Source organism: Colossoma macropomum, unplaced genomic scaffold, assembly GCF_904425465.1.
Source record: "Colossoma macropomum unplaced genomic scaffold, Colossoma_macropomum, whole genome shotgun sequence".
Lineage (NCBI taxonomy): Eukaryota > Metazoa > Chordata > Actinopteri > Characiformes > Serrasalmidae > Colossoma > Colossoma macropomum.
This window is the reverse complement of record NW_023494810.1, coordinates 29,414,150-29,433,178: the sequence shown is the minus strand read 5'-3', so window position 1 is coordinate 29,433,178 and position 19,029 is coordinate 29,414,150. Positions and strand designations below refer to the sequence as shown.

At 37.2% G+C, this 19,029-nt stretch overlaps 1 protein-coding gene across 4 annotated transcripts; it reads left to right on the top strand.

The window, feature by feature from the left end:
• Positions 1 to 1,735: 1,735 nt before the first annotated feature.
• Positions 1,736 to 16,504, top strand: uba3 (ubiquitin-like modifier activating enzyme 3). Of its 4 annotated transcripts, none has more exons than XM_036559839.1 (18): positions 1,736 to 1,797; positions 1,946 to 1,993; positions 4,168 to 4,279; positions 5,278 to 5,358; positions 5,729 to 5,811; positions 6,745 to 6,825; positions 6,978 to 7,021; positions 7,305 to 7,369; positions 7,478 to 7,633; positions 9,577 to 9,679; positions 9,982 to 10,095; positions 11,114 to 11,167; positions 11,284 to 11,320; positions 12,501 to 12,582; positions 13,626 to 13,726; positions 15,643 to 15,706; positions 15,914 to 15,968; positions 16,089 to 16,504. In XM_036559839.1, exons 1-18 carry the CDS (start codon positions 1,778 to 1,780, stop codon positions 16,175 to 16,177), a joined length of 1,389 nt encoding a protein of 462 aa, XP_036415732.1. In that variant the 5' UTR covers positions 1,736 to 1,777; the 3' UTR covers positions 16,178 to 16,504. The 4 variants fall into 4 exon arrangements, with proteins under 4 accessions (XP_036415732.1, XP_036415735.1, XP_036415736.1 ...); XM_036559842.1 differs by having other exon boundaries at positions 1,739 to 1,797; positions 1,946 to 1,984; XM_036559843.1 differs by lacking the exon at positions 1,946 to 1,993 and having other exon boundaries at positions 1,745 to 1,797.
• Positions 16,505 to 19,029: the final 2,525 nt, after the last annotated feature.

Here is a 19,029-nt window from a genome sequence, read left to right as displayed (position 1 = left end):
CACATGACACGCGTTTAATTGAGGGCAGTTGCAGGTTTATTTATGATTTTATGATGCGGCTGTCTTACTAGACAGATTCCTTTTGGGTTTTTTTGTATGACTTAAGTACAGCAATATATGTGAAGCAGTTTCTTGAGAAGTATGTAATATTGGCAAAGCAGAGCCTTTAAGGGAGAGAGGGAGAGAGAGAATGAGGGAGAGGGATACAGGGAGAGAGAGAGTGCGTGTGAAGGAGGGAGAGGGATACAGGGATGGTAAAAGAGAGGGAGAGAGAAGAGGAGGGAGAGAGAGGAGGATGGAGAGAGATACAGGGATCGAAAGACGGAGAGAGAGAACGAGGGAGAGGGATACAGTGATGGTAAAAGAGAGGGAGAGAAAAGGATGGAGAGAGATACAGGAATAGAGAGAGAGAGAGAGAGAGAGAGAGAGAGAGAACGAGGGAGAGGGATACAGGAAGAGAGAGTGCGTGTGAAGAAGGGAGAGGGATACAGAGACAGTAAAAGAGAGGATGAGAGAAAAGGATGGGGAGAGAGAAGGATGGAGAGAGATACAGGGATAGAGAGAGAGAGAAAGAGAGAGAACGATGGAGAGAGATACAGGGATAGAGAGAGAGAGAGAGAGAGAGAGAGAGAGAACGAGGGAGAGGGATACAGGGATAAAAAGAAAGAAAAAGAGAGTGAAGGAGGGAGAGGAATACACGTACATAAATATATATATGAATACATATATGTGTATTTATATACACAGAGAGAGAGAGAGAGAGAGACAGCATTTCCTGTGGAAATACGACCATTTTATTTCTTTTTTTTTCTCAGGAAAATCACATAATGGGCAATGTTGTTTCATGAAATCTCTACATCATAAAAGCAGATGTTTATGCTCATCAGATATTCTGCCTTAACTGTCCATCTCTACTTTACATACAGAGACTCCCTCTGCTGGACACACAGCTCCTCTTATTGACACACACACACTCAGATAATATCAGACACGTGTAGAGTAGCTTAAACCCACACTCAAGTAAACACGTTGTTAGTTTGCTTAAATAACGACTGAAGTAAAAGTAAAGATTCATTAAAAAAAAAAAAGAAAGAAAACTTGAGTAGAAGTAGAAAAGTTCTGAGCTCTGCGTAGATCTGTGGTGGAGCTTCTCAGTACATCCAGCTTCTATCAGCATAGCAGTTCGTTATACTCTTTTCTGTTTTATTGCACTTTTGGTCTAAAATAAAATGTTAAGCTCCAAAACGAGGATTGTAAACAATAAATCAGAACAGATGCTGTTACCAACATTATAGAATGAAAATGTTTCTACGCTCATTGTCCATTTTATCAGCTCCACTTACTATATAGGTGCACTTTGTAGTTCTACAATTACAGACTGTAGTCCATCTGTTTCTCTGCATACTTTGTTAGCCCCCTTTCACCCTGTATACAATGTATACACACACACACACACACACACACACACACACACACACACACACACACACATATATATATATATATGTATATATATATATATAGTAGTATATATAATTGTTGTAAGCAGCAATACTCAGCAAATTTTAGTCCTTGTAACTGAGTAAATAAAAGTAGTTGCTCTAGATATTATGTAATATTTATGTAATATTTATTTATTTTCGCTATTTACGTTAAAACCCATAAAAGATTTTAAATCCCCAAATTTCTTTGCCAGAACACGTGAGGAGGCTGTTGTTTACATGTGACGTCAGAGCCTCGCGAGACTTCACCGCACGTATGTTTGGATCATGCGAACATGGCGGAAACAGAAGAACCGTGAGTGACATTTCCTTAAAAAAGTCAGAGAAACGACTCCGCTCCCAGAACACTAATGCTGTTTTCCGCCGTGACTTGTTAGAAATGTTCAGGGCGATTTTGAGACTGTAGGAGCACTTATGAACCTCCTTTCCTTCTCTCTTTTTAGGGAGAAGAAGAGAAGCAGGATAGAGGCGCTGACTGAGGAGTTAGTGAAGTGAAAGATCAGTAATGTTGATCGTAAATGAGAAGGATACAGCGCAGTAGAGCCCAATAAACCTCTTTAACGTCCTTTATGCTGATTTAATGTCAATTAGACCACACAGTGATACTCAGATATAACGGATTTAACGTGGAGTTAAATATTGGAGTACTTATTAAATACGTGGAGTACTTATTAATATTGAAATGAGTACAAATGGTTAATTACTAGTCATAATGGGAATAGAGAATGATTTAGTTAGGCTTAATCTGCATCAGGAAAGTGGGATTGACCCCAAATCAATATATAGAGGTCACAAGTTACTATATTGAGGCCATAAATTAATATATTGAGGAAACGAGTTCAGTTTCTCATAACTTATGCTCTCAGTATAGTAATTTGTGGCATCATTGTAGTTATTTGTGCCCTTAGTATATTAATTTGTGGCCTTAGTATAGTAAATTGTGGCCTTATTATAATAATTCATGGCCTCAACACAGTAATTCGTGGCACCAGTGTAGTTATTTGTGGACTCATTATTTTAATTTGTGGCCACACCTTATTAAAAAATAATCACCGTGTCACTTTAGGGGCTCCGTACTGGTTTTTCTGTGTCACTACATTGAGGCCATGAATTAATATATTTAGGAAACAAGTTAAGTTTCTCATAACTTGTGGCATGAATATATTAATTTGTGGCCTTAGTATAGTAAATTGTGGCCTCATTATAATAATTCATGGCCTCAATATAGTAACTTGTGGACTTGAGTAACGTGCCTTATTCATAAATAATCACCATGTCACCTTAGAGGCTCCGTACTGGTTATTCTGTGAATTTGATATAAAGATAATTATTTAGTAGTGACTGTAATGTTTAACTAGGCCACATAACCATGGATGTTATGAACTAGTAATAATAACATTATGATAGCTCATTAACCGGCAAAGTACAGGTCACTTATGTTTGGTCATAATGTGCATGGTTATTAAACGCCATACAGTCGTAAGCAAAATTTTAGGCCGCCCTGGTCAAATTACATGTTTTTATTGGTTCTCTAAGTGGAAATAAGAACAAGAGAACACACAGCTGTACACTTCATTCAATTCATTATTTATTTTGAAATCAACTCATCTTGAAATATTTTTGCAGTAACATTTGAGGTTGATATTGAATTTTAGGCCACAACTGTATGAAAAATGAGTGTTAAAAAGGTATTAACATTTGAATAAAGACATTTTAAGTGTTTTTAATGTGAAACTTCAGATTTTGATGTCTGTAAGACTTTTCAAACAAATTTCATTGTTTATCCATATTTTCCATATTATTTTTTTGTCTATGCTTATGCACATTATAAGCAAAGTTAAAATTGCACTTTAAAAATAGAAAATGTTCATTGATACAGTTTTTTAAATTAACATATTTGGGTTTTTTGTATATCTAGTTGCATTACTTTTATAGACTTTATGTAAAAAATACAGTAAATTACATTTTGTGGGTTTTTTTTTTATTTACAAATTGTTAGTGTAAGTGTACAGCAGAATACAGCTGCATTACAGGAATCCCGTGGTTCAGGTGACTGTGAAGTCATAGTGTACAGTTGTTATTTTGCTGCGATTTACTGTTAATACAGTACATTGTTATTTTGCAGGTAATGCAACCAATAGCCAGTAATTTACTGTAATGTTACAGTGTCATTTTTGCAGTGTATATTTTTTTCATGTTAAACTCAGCAAATAAATAGACATTGTGCATTAAAGTTTGCAGAAAATTTGCATATTTAAGTGTGTTCTCTGTAGAGGATGTGTAAACTTATTTTCACTTAGAAAATCAACAAAACTTTTTAAACTGTAGGGCAATGTATGGATTTTTGAATGAAGCTTTGTAGTAAGAAGTGCAGTTGTAGGTACCACATGACATAAAGTTGTTTTCTCTCTCTCTGTCTCTCTCTCTCTCTCTCTCTCTCTCTCTCTCTCTCTCTCTCTTTCTTTTTCTCTCTCTTTCTTTTTCTCTCTCTCTGTCTCTCTATCTCTCTCTCTCTCTCTCTTTCTTTTTCTCTCTCTCTTTTTCTGTCTCTGTCTCTCTCTCTCTCTCTCTCTCTTTCTCTCTTTCTCTCTTTCTTTTTCTCTCTTTCTTTTTCTCTCTCTCTGTCTCTCTCTCTATCTATCTCTCTCTCTCTCTCTCTCTACAGTATGCTCGTGGATGGGACCACCAGTGACTGGCAGGGAAGATGGGACCATGTGAAGAAGTTCCTGGAGCGGGCTGGACCTTTCACCCATCCTGACTTTGAGCCCAGCACAGAGGTAGAAAAAAACAAACTCCTAGTAAGGCTCGTTGGCCACAAAGTGTACTAGGAACTTTATTTCCAATTGCATGTTTAAGACAAGTTGAGGGCTGAAAAGGATTTAAATGGGACAATCCCTACTAAAAGGAAATTCCCCCATATTTTCAACTCAATTGTTGCATAAACAAAGTGATTCAGAGTGGTTTGGTGTGAATTGGTGCATTGTAGAGGAACTTACCAACTACGATTTCATTATAGCCATTTCATCCAAAATGATCAGTGAACCTGCACGTGCCTGAGGTTTACATTTAGTTATAGTTAATGATGCAATAATGATAAAATAAGTTTTCTGTGGGGACTATTTTGCCTTAGAATGACCTGCATGACCAAACTCTTTTCTCAGAACTGTTGCAAAACAATGTCTCAGGCATCAGGTAGTATATCGCTGCTGTCGGATCAAAACCTCGTATCTCCAAAGTAGTAACTTTACAGGAGAAGGAAAAAACATTACTTTACTTTTAATGTAAGTTATTGGAACCAGACTTTTTTCCGAGTTATTTTGAGCAGTTTTTTTTCATCCATTCATCATGAAATTTACATGAAAAGTGAAGGACAACAGGCATTTTCAGATTATGTCAAAAACTGAAAAATGACAAAAATGGAGATATGAGGTTTTGTTCCGACAGCATTCATCATGCCATACCATTTAAAAGACAACATTCTTCTTTTCCCGTAATCTAATTTCTCTTTAGGCTTGGCTACATTGTAAATGGGGGTCACGCTCAGTGTACTCTGAGTTTAAATACAAGTTGATTAATTGATCAAAATATAATATAAATAAATATAATGTCTTTTGCCTGCTTCTAAACCTCTTGCGACGTTTCTGATCATTTTGTGGCATAATATATTGGGAAAGTAATGGTTTAGTAAAGTAAAGTTTGTTAAAATATGCTATACAATTTATTGTGAGTGCAGACCTCTGTTTATTAGGAGTTATTATTAACAAACTTCCTTCAGTCTCTGCAGTTTTTGTTGGATGTGTGCAAAATTTTGGTCATTGGAGCTGGCGGACTGGGCTGTGAGCTGTTAAAGGACCTGGTAAAATCAGACTTTATTTTATTTACGTTTTTTATGTTAAAGAGAGAAGTATGTTATCTTTTTGTGTTTTTTTTCCAGCCATAGCAGTATTTTGTAACACATTTTTAATTAGGTGTAAGAATCCTATTCACTGATACTGATAAAAGGTGACATCTGTGAAAGCATAACACATCAAAATAAAGTGCCATAAAATCAATAAATAACATCTATACTTGAGTCTGTTTGGAATCAGTCAGTGTAAGACACTGATCTTAAAAAGAATTAATGCTCAGTTTTACATCTCGGTAACATTTACAGTAATCTGTCTTGCACTAATTTTAATGTATTGATATTTTCCCCCCTATTTTGTCATGTTTCGATCCACCCTTAGGCCCTGTCAGGATTCCGTCACATACACGTGGTCGACATGGACACAATAGATGTTTCTAACCTGAACAGACAGTTTCTCTTCAGGTCAGCATTAAGTAACTTTCTGCTATTCCTTTTTTTTTGCTAATGTTTTAACTTTCTGTTTATTTGCTTGAGTGGTTTGATGTGAGATGCTTCATTCTAGAAAAGTCAGAATTGTTCATAGTGGTGGTGATAGGAACCAGACGTCTGAAGAGTTTAATGTCTCTAAAAGCTCCTTCACAGAAGGCTATTCCATAAAATGGTTATGGGCATGCTGCCTGATGCCTGAGACATTGGGCCTCATGCATCAGTATCATCCTAAGTTTTTTCTTAAATTTGTTCTTAAGAAACGTCCTGAAAAAAAGTCCACATCAGATTCATGACGTGTTTTTAAGCCTCTGAATTGTTCGCACCTTTGTGCTCTTGAGTGTGTGTAGATTCTGTTCTTACCTAAGAAAACATTGCTGAATGCCAGAAACTTTGTAAAAACTGTGTGAGTGGGTTTTAAGAAGAAATATCCTCTTGAGAACGGTTGGTGAATGAGGCCCAATGTTTTTTCTTAGTTTTTTAGATAACATGTATGTTTTTGCATATTTTATTAGTGGGGAAGTGGTACATGCAACGTGTTGAGGCAAAATACTCCCCAGACAAAACATATTTTTCAGATTTACCACAGGTATCAACAGTACATGTAAAAATTCAAAGAAATGTGTTGGTTTTGGACAGTTAATAAAGTGGCTACGTTTGTGCTGTATAAAGCCACTGTCACCTGTCACCACCTATCAATGCTGTGGTTCCTGTCAGCACCACTGTAAAGAAATCCAAGTCTGTAAGTTTCTCTACAATGAACCATTTCACAACAAAATGATTTTGTTTACATCTCAACCAATGAATCATGCAGGAATTTTTAAAAATGTCTCTTTAAGTGAAACATGTTAAATCAAAGTGAAATGCCATTTTCATTCATTTTAATATTATTGTTTAATATTTGTAAAGGCCTAAAGACGTGGGCCGACCGAAAGCGGAGGTTGCTGCTGACTTCATCAACAGAAGAGTTCCAGGATGCAGGGTCGTGCCGTATCCATCTTTAAAGAGACAATGCTTCTGTTGTCATGTTTTCCTGTCCTCTTTCATTTGGGGAGGTTTTTAAATTCATAAATGATTGTGCAGACTTTAAAAGAAAGTTACATTTTTATGATTCAAATTTGGTTCCTTAACTACAGACCCAGACATTTTAAGAAAATCCAGGATCTTGATGAGATGTTTTATAGACGTAAGAGTTTAGTTTCCCTACCTTTATGTTCTTACTTTTATATATATATATATATATATATATATATATATATATATATATATATATATATATATATACATGTGTGTATATATATATATATATATATATATATACATGTATATACATCTGTATATATATATATATATATATATATATATATATATTTGCTGACATACTGTACATACTGTACATAATCAGTAACAGACGTGTTCATTGTTTGCTTCAGGCGACCGTTTGATCTTTTTTTTCTCTTTAAATACAGAATTTCACATTATTGTTTGTGGACTGGACTCTGTCATTGCCAGACGATGGATAAATGGAATGCTGGTATGTGTAATATATATTTTTTTAAAGCGAAAAATTGTTTGGCTGTTGGAATAGAATGGAAAAAGTGAGAGTGAGAGATGATACACTTACAGTGTTGTGCTGTTTCAGCTCTCTCTGCTGGTCTATGATGACGGTGTTCTGGACACCAGCTCCATCATCCCTTTGATAGATGGAGGTACTGAGGGCTTTAAGGGAAACTCACGGGTCATCCTTCCAGGCATGACGGCCTGCATCGACTGCACTCTGGAGCTGTATCCCCCTCAGGTGAAATTTACATGCATATGCATGGTTGAGTTTGTAGGCGTGCAGATTTTAACTTTATTTTATATTCTGTTGATCCCAAAAGGGAAATTTGTCATTTTGCTGGCTAACTATGCCCAGTCTGAGAGCAGCACAGCATTGCCAGCAGAGCAGTGCCGCTTGAGGTAGTAGGGCCTTGCCCAAGGGGGCCACCAGGAATACCCAGTCAATCCTGGGATTTAAACCCATGACCTTCTGGTTGCTGTCTTGCATCTCACAACCAGGAATACCCAGTCAATCCTGGGATTTAAACCCATGACCTTCTGGTTGCTGTCTCACATCTCACAACCAGGAATACCCAGTCAATCTTGGGAGTTGAACCCATGACCTTCTGGTTGCTGTCTTGTATCTCACAACCAGGAATACCCAGTCAGTCCTGGGATTTAAACCTGTGACCTGGTTGCCGGTTCACATTTCACAACCAGGAATATGTAGTCTGTCCTGGCATTTGAACCTGCGACCTTCCAATTGCTGGCTGATATCTCCTGACAGCCAGTAACATCAGCCATGTGATTTTATATTTATATTTTAGATTTTAATGTTACACTTCAATAATTTTCCTTAACCCCTTAAAATCCCAGGCTTATTACATACTAAGGCTTATTATTCAGTAACTACAGGGACTTCAGTGCAAACTGGCTGAGCTATTCTTAGATTATATAAGTCTGTAATAAAACTTTGGGCCCACTGCTTGGCCTTGGCCATTTCAGGGGTTAAACAGTGCTTTACCGACTGGCGTGACTGGTGTAAGTTCTCCATTGTCACACTTTGTAAACTTAAAATACAAAAAAAAAAAACCTCTCAGTCTTAAATTATATATACTATATATATATTGTAGGTTGGGGGTGGAGCTACCCAGAATCCTTTGTGGTTTTGGTTTCTGTTATTTTTTCCTATCACCTCTTCATAAAATCTTTTTTATGTTATGTTATGATCATGCTGACGGTAAGGTTTGGATGAATTTTACATGTTGTTGTTATTTTAACCTTGGGGTTACAAGATTTACAAGTTCAGTCTGTATTGATGTGATACAGTAAAGTCTTAAGTGATATAGGTAAGTCTTATTGGGTTCCTCTGTGGCACAACCAGGCATACATTATGCGATTTTAGTCTGTTTTAGCCCTGATTTGGTCCCCCCTTACCTGTGTACATCTTGTTTTCCTGCTTTTAGTTTAGTCAGCACAGCTGCTCAACATTGAAAGTTGTCTGTAGACAGAACCATCCATAGGGGTCGCATTTTATGTATAATGTGAGCACCCACATCATAGCTTGTCAATTAGACTGTGCGTTTTTGTACAGCATGAGCACACAAATCACAGGCTTTGGCTGTAAACAACATGCAGAGTTGCCACTAAAGATCAATATTTCTAAAATCATACTGTTTATGCCTGACTAAGTTTCCATCTGTTGTTGAGGGATTGCAAGCTTGACTCCTGGCGATGCCGCAACCAAAAATGTTCATAATTATTGGCACATTATCTGTGATATTTTTGTCAATACCAGTAATACCATGGGTCGTCTGTATCTAGTTATTTTTTTAACCAACTGACGTATCAGTCGAGCTCTAGGAATGGTAGTTTGCATTTGAAGTGGTATTTTCTGTAGGATTGTTATATATACATCAGTGTATCCCAACCCAACATGTGATAAATTCACAGAGTGTGAGGTTTAGGTGGCTCAGATTTATCAAGAATGTAATTTTACCGGTAAGTAATTTAAATAACAGAAAATTAGCTTTTCCAGTGTGCTGTTATTACAGTAATTATACTGAGTGGGTAGCAGAACCTGTCTGGATTTTGTGGTTTAAAGACGAAAACATTGTTTCTAGTTTAACAACATTCTCATGCTTTGATCGTTCCTTGTTTTGAATTTGAAAATAACTATATATTTGCTTTTCTTCATTTCAGATAAACTTCCCCATGTGCACTATAGCTTCAATGCCACGGTTACCTGAACACTGTATCGAGTATGTTCGCATTCTGCAGTGGCCTAAAGACAAGCCCTTTGGAGGTAAGTCCTCACTGCCTGTGAGCAATCTGAGCATCCGCTAAATCATACAGATGGAACTGAAGAGTCAACAAGTTCTGTAAACTGACTGAAGACAGATGCAGAATTGTTTTTTATACTAGCTGTTTAGCTTTATATGCATTTTTCTTGAACATTTTAAAGCTGTCCATCAACTCTCTAATGTTCTTGCTTGATGGGTCAGAATATCATGACCAAGTTTGTTTGCAAGATTTTGTGTGGCATGATCAAAAGAATGTTAAATAAGTAAATAAACAGATAAACAGTGACATGCACTGTGCCCTCAGATGGTGTTGCTCTAGATGGAGATGACCCGAAGCACATCCAGTGGGTGTTCCAGAGATCTTTGGAGAGAGCGGCTCAGTTCAACATCACAGGGGTGACATACAGATTAACTCAAGGTGAGTGAGAACAAAAGAGTGACTTTATTGCTTCAAATTTATACAGACACTGGAGCCTGACCAATATACAGTCATATGCAAAAGGTTTCGGCACCCGTGGTCAAACGACAGGTGTTGTTGATTTTCCCTGCAGAGGATGTTCTAATTTTATTTAATACATGTTTAAACAGCATAGCAGAATGGTGATAACTCTAGATGTTTAGGGGTTAAAGGGTTTAAGTAATGTTTAAGGGTTAAAGCACAGTTAGGTTAGAAAAACTGTACCTGCAGTATGGTGCAGTATTTAATGACAGATTTAAGGCTTTTGCTGTTGATATACAGTTGTATGCAAAAGTTTGAACATCCCTGGTAAAATGACACATTTTGTTGATTTTTAAGTGAAAATATGTTAACGTCCTGTACAGAGAACAGACTTAAATATGACAATTGTCTGCAAATTTTAGTGCACAATTTCTGCTTATTTGGTCAATCAATCAATCAATCAATCAATCAATCAACCTTTATTTAAACTCTGAGTACGTTGAGGGAGACCCTCATTTACAGTGTAGCTGAGCAAATACAGAAATCAGGGATTGAGAAGGTAATAGCAAAAACATATAAAATGCTGAAAAAGTAATAACAATCATAATAGTAAATTTAAAAAATGAATCAGTAAACTATTAGAATTACAACAGTATAGTAACTTAATAAATGAGATAAAATAAGGATAAATAAAATATATAATTAATGAAATAAATAAAGAAATAAAAGATGTAAAGCAATAGCTTTTTATCTCATGTATTAGACAAAAACATAAAATATAAAAAATGCCTAAACTTTTGCACAGACCACATATGTTTTTTTTTCTAGCATGTTAAATTCAGCAAATAAACAGTAATAGTGCAACACAATGTGCAGAAGTATGTTCTCTGTAGAGGATGTCGCATAGAAAATCAATAAAATGTTGTTTGTGCAGAGGCACCAAAACCTTTGCACATAACTCTATGTAAGAGTTAATCAGTGTTTTCTAATGGTGCAGGTGTTGTGAAGAGGATCATCCCTGCTGTGGCTTCCACGAATGCTGTCATTGCTGGTAAGAGGGACAGACTGAGGACTGCACTCACCAACCCAGACATGCTGTCATTCATTCCACATGATGCTGTAAGAACTGAACCACATCACACTGTTTATTCTGCCTTCACATTTCAGCTGCCTGCGGCACAGAGGTTTTCAAAATCGCCTCCAGGTGAGCCATATTAATTAAACACAGTGTCAGTAGGAGAAACAGAATTTCAGCTTTTGAAGTCTAGTGTTATCACTGCTGTTTTGCTGTACTATTTACGTGCAATTTCATAATTGCTTACATATGTATTGTAATTACGTTTACATTCTGTTTACTATGTTATTAGGCTTGAGTCTGCAATTTAGACTTTTTTCCCCATTTGGTTTTGATTAAAAAAAGCATGAAATGTCAGGATAGTTTTGTTTTAGGTAGCTTCTGCAGTAGCTCTAGTACAGAGGTCAGCAACCCAAATGTTAAGAAGAACCATTTTGTCCTTTCAACAAAAATCACACCACCTTGGGAGCCTCAACATTTTATAAATCTATTTCACCATCTTGGCTGTAAATATGTCTCAATATGTGCTAAAGTACTAGTATGGGCTAAAAAATATAATATTAACGAAAATGCAGACTTACTTTGCTCTGCTTTAAGCTTTAGCTCAGCTATAGCCGCTTTTCTCGCATCTCCGTCAGGAAACAACACTAGAACGTCTCTCAATGTTCGAGTTTTTACGAGGCTGAAGTCGCTTCTCATTCGCCAGCTTCTTGTTCGAACTTTCTCGTGCCACCTTAAATGGCGCCTGACGCTCCAGAATGTAACTGCTGCACCATTTAAGGTGGAACGGGAAAAATCTAATGAGAAGCGACTTCAGCTTCGCGACTTTTTAGTGTTTGACAGTTTCTCGTTGCAGATTAAACGTATCAGGAAACCAGGTGGAGTGATTATAAATGCAAAGTCCATCTGTCTTCAAATCATCGATGTCAGTCTTAAATCCTTCTTTTTACCTTTTTGTTAGCTACTAGCAAGGCAAGATTATTTTTCTGCATTGCTATGGTGACCAGCAGTCTGCGTGCCAACCTTTAGGGTTAAAGGGTGAATTAGCAGTTCTACATTAACTCCAGCGTTTAAGACCATTTATCGTTAAAACTGTGTTGAACGATCGGCAGAGCTTTACTTTACTTATTTTATTTTTACCTATAAATCTAATTCTGCTGTGGAGCCACAACAGGGCAGTAAAACAGCTGCATGTTGCCGACCCCTGCTCTAATAGCTTAGTAACTGTCCTGTTGCTGTAGAGTGAAATTAGAGAGTCCTGAAATTGTAGGGAATATGATCTACAAGTGCTTTATATGTGTGTTGACAGTGCCTACAGTACCCTGAACAACTACCTGGTGTTTAATGATGTTGATGGACTGTACACCTACACTTTTGAGGCTGAGAAAAAGGTCAGTAGATGAAATGTGACTTTCAGCTGTTTGTTTCATGGATTTTTAGGAATAATTAGTAGCAGTAGCAAACTGGAAATTTTAGCAAAGCATGTGATTTATAGGGCCTGTATTGTGGAAAACTGAATTTTTTCTCCCTTAAAAAATAAAGAATTTGTTGTATAAACTTATATAAGCATGTACCACATGTACCATTTAGTCCACACAGACCATAGATGGAAACTAAGCTGCAAAAAGCCTGCATTGTTTTTGTGATGTCACTGCATCACAAAATCGCATGCAGCAATTTAGACCCACCCATTCATGATGAAGTTATGAGGTGTGTTTGAGCCTGTACTGCCTTTTAAATGAAACTCGGAACAGAGGTCAATTACATATATCAGTCTTAAAGGTACAGTAACAAAAACAGCTTTTTTAATACTAAGGGATAAAGATAGGTTGTAAAATGGTCATATGAAATAAATTATGACTGTAGAAACTGTGTGCTAAAATTTGCATATTTAAATGTGTTCCTATAAAGGATGTGTCAACTTATTTTCACTTCAACAAAACATGTCATTTGTTCAAACTTACTTATGCATACAACTGTAAGTGAACCTCACAGGAAAAAAAATAAACTACAAGAAAATTGTAGGATATGGGCCCTTTAACTGCTTTGCTGATTAGGCAGAAGTTTATAATTTGAAAAATGGAGTAATATAATATGCAAAACAAGAATAGTTTCTTATACTGTTGCCATGTATTAGAAATGCCGGTGTAAAAAATGCATCATTTCTATTGCTGTTAATCAGTTGCTCACTTTTACTTTACTTCATTCACCTTAGTATGCAAATGTTGTGTTTATGGGTTTAATGCCAGTGCCAAAGACATATTTACATTTTATGCAAATGTAGTGATTCTGGTTCTCTTTTTGATTCTAAAAAGGTGACTGGTAAACAGTCTGCTCTCAAAACTCTTCTGGCATAACAAGATTATGTGTGCAGTCAAATAATCGACTAGATCCAAATGCATTTGTTTGTATGCATATGTGTGTCTGTGTTTAGGAGAACTGCTCTGCCTGCAGCCAGGTCCCTCAAGACATGCATTTCTCATCATCAGCCACACTACAGGAAGTGCTAAACTACTTGACAGACAGTGTGTCCCTGTGAGTTAAAAATGCTCTTATTTGCTTCTTCAGACAATTTACATTTAGCCAAAGTAGCTAGTACACTTCAGCATTGTTGTTGTAGTTTAAAAATTATATATACAGTACTGTACAAAAGTCAGGGACCACCCTTTCGTTTATTTAATTTCCAGTCAAAGTGGCCATTAAATACAAAATTTTTCAGTGTCAGACAAAAACATATTTCTCTCTTCCATCCTTCCAATCTTAAAACCAACAACTCACAGCTGTGTTCTCCCAGCAAAATCTGTTCCCAAAGATCTCACAGACATTGTGTTCCCCATCAAACAGACACCCAAACTCGTCTCAGCTGCCTTCAGATTATGTTTCTCTTGTACATCTAAAGGGGATGTTTCTGAGAAGATTAGATATAAGACAATAATATGAGATAGATATTAGATATACTTTACCTGCATGGTGAAAGTAAAGAGAAAGTAAGTGAAAAAACAAGAATTTCAAAAAAAAAAAAGACAGAAAATGGGACCAACAACCATGCAAGACTTGACAGACCACCAAAACCGTCCCAATCAGATAAACAGCACTCAAAGCTTTTATCTTTGAGAGAGTGGAGAACATCGAGCTTACTCTTGCTGTCAAGCTGAAGTCGAGAAGCTGTTACTGAGTAAAGGATCACACTAGAACACTGAAACTGGATGTCTGAGATCCTGAGGAAGGTTTTATGGACTGATGAACCTAAATTTGAGATTGGAGTTACATGGTTTATCAGAAGCAGAAAACGTCTAAGACTGAATTTTGGAGATGTGGAAAAATATCCCTGCAGATTTCTGTGAAAAACTGAAAGCACGTCTCGTGTTAGAAGAATAAAAGCTTTGATAAAGACAAAGAATTGACACCCTAAACACTGAAATAAATGATATTTAGTTGAGTTATATAGTACACACAGTTATACTGTGCTGTGCAGAAGTCTCAGGCACTTAAGCACATTATTTAAAACCAATTATCTTAAGTGTGTTTGTGATTGTAAAATCACTGTATATCATCATAATAAATGCAAATAAACAAACAGTAAGAAGTAACAAGAATTTCTCATTTTCAAAATAGTGGTCTTGTGAGAATCACACACACACACACACACACACACACACACATCATCTAAACCGCTTATCCTTCTGGGTCGCGGTGGGGTGCTGGAGCCTATCCCATCTGTCATTAGGTGGAAGGCAGGATACACCCTGGACAGGTTGCCAGTCCATCGCAGGGCAGACAAACAGACAGACATACATATACAATCACACACATTCACACCTAGGGGCAATTTAGCATGTCCAATTGGCCTGACTGCATGTCTTTGGACCATGGGAGGAAACCGGAGTACCCGGAGGAAACCCACGCAGACACGGGGAGAACATGGGAGAGAACTCCACACAGAAAGGATCCTGGTTGCCCGGCTGGGAATTGAACCCAGGCCCTTCCTTTTTATATATATAAACATACATACATACATACATACACACACACACACACACAGATCAGGCAAAACATTATGACCATTGTCTTTGTTTCTACGCTCATTGTCCAGCAGCACTGCTGTGTCTGATCCACTCAGACCAGCACAACACACAACACACACCACCACCACGTCAGTGTTACTGCAGTGCTGAGAATGATCCACCACCTGCTCTGTGAGGGTCCATGGGGATCCTGACCACTGAAGAACAGGGTAAAAGGGGCTAACAAAGTATGCAGAGAAACAGATGGACTACAGTCTGTAACTGTAGAACTACAAAGTGCACCTATATAGTAAGTGGAGCTGATAAAATGGACAATGAGCGTGGAAACAAGGAGGTGGTCATAATGTTATGCCTGATCGGTGTATATATGTATAAAAACGTTTGCTTTAATTCTACTTTAATATTTCAGATCATTCTCTCCTGTAGGCAAATGAAATCTCCAGCCATCACAACAACAGTAGATGGAAAGAATAAGACGCTTTATTTGCAGGTTAGTGATATCACATGCACAAGAATCAATACCCTTTCAAAGAAGTTTATTGTTTTAATTTTTGGAATCTTGATGATTAAATGCAGCCTAATAAATGTTGCTGATGTTTGTGTTATTGTGAGCAGTTTTTTTTCTGCTTACTAAATATGTTTATAAAAGAATAGAAGTTTAAAGGGCCAAATTGGACCCATGTTTGTTTGTTTACAGACCGTCGCCTCCATTGAAGAGAGAACACGTCCGAATCTTAGCAAGACACTGAAAGGTCAGGAAAGTTCCAGGATATAATTACATCAGTAACCATGTTGCATATCCTTTGTTTAATCCTGTAATGTCACATGCATTATTTACATATATATACACACTGTTGATTTTAATTTTGCAGAATTGGGGTTAGTGGATGGACAGGAGCTGGCGGTGGCTGATGTCACCACTCCTCAGACTGTTCTCTTCAAGCTCAGCTTTACCTCGTAGACAGTCTGCTTCTCTCTTCAGGGTACAAAAGTGGTCACAGCTTCTTGCCAAAAATATGCAGAGCAGGTTTGACCATGAACATTTGAAAGAACACCAATGGCATTCCTGATACTTCCACGTATGAGCGATATGTGGATGAAGTCCATCTTTTGAAGCAATGCACCACTCTCAGAGACACTCATACCTTCAGATTGTGTGTTGCTAGTCATGTACTGTAGAAGCCACATCTGCACTTGTTTTTTGTAGTTACTTATATGAACATATTTAATTTGTTTTGCTATCTGAATATAGGGAAAAAAAACATTTTAAATAAACTGATTACTTGTTTGAAGGTTTCCTGTCCTACATTAGTCATGTTTATCAGCTTTTTACCCTGCAGTGCCAGTAATGATAAACTGGCACAAGATAACTATTTTGATAACTAGGTCACGAGTCTCAAAGGGCATTAAACAGATTCTTACGATAACCCTTAAAAGGTCATGTTTTACTCACTTGGGGAGATTACAATACATATTTCATAGATGTTTTCCATATTTAAGGAACACCTTGTTTGCTGCACTTTTCCCAAATCACTTTTTAAAAAAAAAAATTCTCTATTGTTACAATAGGGTAATCCCAATTTTCTGTCTTCCAAAGGCCCTTTATTTGCTCATTGAAATGTTTTTGAAACAGCCCTATAGGTACAATCCTGTCTAGAGTCAGGTCGTAAGAGAAAATGAGACGTTCAGGACTCTCTCCCCTCTGACATGACCTGGAAGAACACCTGTCCAGACCCACCTGGCACCCTTTATCCCAGACCAGCCCCCAAATGTTACGACCCCCGAGCTTGGGGAACCGACCAATTTATCCCAGACCAGCCCCCAAATGTTACGATCCCTGAGCTTGGGGAACCGACCAATAGAGCTTTTAAAACCATTTTCTTAAAACCAACCACAATAAAATGCCATGCTATAATACCTAGTACCACACTGGAAGAATCAAACTGTGGACAGCACCAAAGAACAAAACAAAAAACCTAACCATGCTTGCCTACACTGAAACAAAAAGTGCTTAGCTAACCTACAAAAAGGAAACAAAAGCTAACTATTCTACACTTCTCTGGCCAGTGGTTAAAAATACATGTGGCAATGCCCACCCTCTGACCTAAGGAACTAGACAGAGTCGACTTCTACATAGTGCAAAAGTATAGGCGCTCTTCTCTTACCAGTTTGAAAACCCAGGTGGAACAAATAATCAGACAATCTTTTGTGAAACAAAAGTTGAGTGTGCATGTAAAACACCAAAACTCAAGCACTTCTCCTACACAAGAGACAAAGTCTTGTAAATGATGTTAAAAGAAGCGCCGGTAAAATACCTAAAAGAAAAGCTCACTCCCAACACAAGATTTTAAACCACAGGACACACATGACCAATCCTCTCTATCTGGCCATCTTGAAAGCTTCCTTTTAATGCTTAAGCTCCTCCTCCAGTTATACCAGAGCCTCTGATTGGTCATAGGTCCTCCTCACCTGACTGATTGCAAAGCAGGTACACCTGTGAAGGGAGAGACCGGGAGAGAGAGACACGCAAACACAAATGTAACACCTATGTTTCAAGGTCCCATGTTCTTTTGCTGAAAATTTCCTGGAAACAACTTTATGGCCTAAACTGCCTCCATCACGTTTCTTCACTGATACATTTACAATGTTCAGTAACTCTTTAATTGTGTTTACTGATGTGCTGCTTCCCAATAGATTCCTTTATTAAAATATGTTATTAAAACTCTCCACTTGTACATTTCAGTGAACAAGAATGATCATCTTTTCAGTGATTACAGTTTTACTCACTTCACAATATTAATAACATTGCAAAAACATTGCCACCCTCAATGACATCTACCTTCAAAATCAGTATGGTTTTCAGCCTTTGCCACTTTGCACTCACTATCTCTCATTGAAAAAATTCCTGATGCTATCTTAAGGGGGGACTCCACTGATTTTCCAAAATTTCTGTGTAATTAGTTGGTTAAGATGTGAACAAAGTCATTCAGAGTGGTTTGGTGTGAGGTGCTCTGCTCTAGAGAAACTTCAGGTCAGAATGGTGGTGATAGGAACCACACGTCGACCTGTAAAGCTCCCTCACAGAAAGTCATTACATGACATGACTATGAATACGCGGCCTGCTGTCCGAGACATTGTTTTATGATAGTTTTGCGATAAAGTTTTGGTCTTCGTTTATTTGAACTGATTCATGGCGGAGGGATGCATGAAAGGTGTTCTAAGGCAAAATAGTCCCTAAACTTATTTTTTCAGATTTATTTTACCATAATAAACATTACATATCAACACACAGAAGACATGTGTAGGTTCACTGGTAGTTTTAGATAAAATTTTAGGTAAATAATATGGCTGTGTTTGTGTTGTAGACATGGCAACCCCTGGTTCCTATCACCACCACTGTAAAGAAATCTGAGTCTGTAAGTTTCTCTACAGCGGACCATTTTACATCAGACCTCTCTGAATGACTGTTTACATCTCAAGGACTAAATTATTCAGAAATTTTGAAAAACTGGTGGAATTCCCCTTTAACAAAGCTATGCTTTTGAAATAAGCTAGCTAATTGCTGTATGCTTGCTATCTGGGTGGCTGCACTAGTATGTGATGATCTAATGGAATTTCTTTGGAAAACATTTAAGAGAGCTTGAGGATTTTATTATGGTGTTTTATGCCCTTTTCTTTTTTTACTTTATTCATAATTTTTTTGCTAAATTATGACAACAGTATCACAATCAAAAATCATATTTGCTAACGTCATACATAATACAGGGTGTCCCAGAAAAATTGACATCATTTCATAGTCTAATAACAGCCAAT

What these genes read in the sequence shown, in the direction of transcription:
- uba3 (XM_036559839.1), top strand. Translation starts at nt 1,778, where the DNA reads ATGGCGGAAACAGAAGAACC. An exon ending in ATGGCGGAAACAGAAGAACC is followed by an intron (nt 1,798 to 1,945) that starts GTGAGTGACATT and finishes CTCTCTTTTTAG; the next exon opens with GGAGAAGAAGAGAAGCAGGA. An exon ending in TAAAGACAAGCCCTTTGGAG is followed by an intron (nt 9,680 to 9,981) that starts GTAAGTCCTCAC and finishes CTGTGCCCTCAG; the next exon opens with ATGGTGTTGCTCTAGATGGA.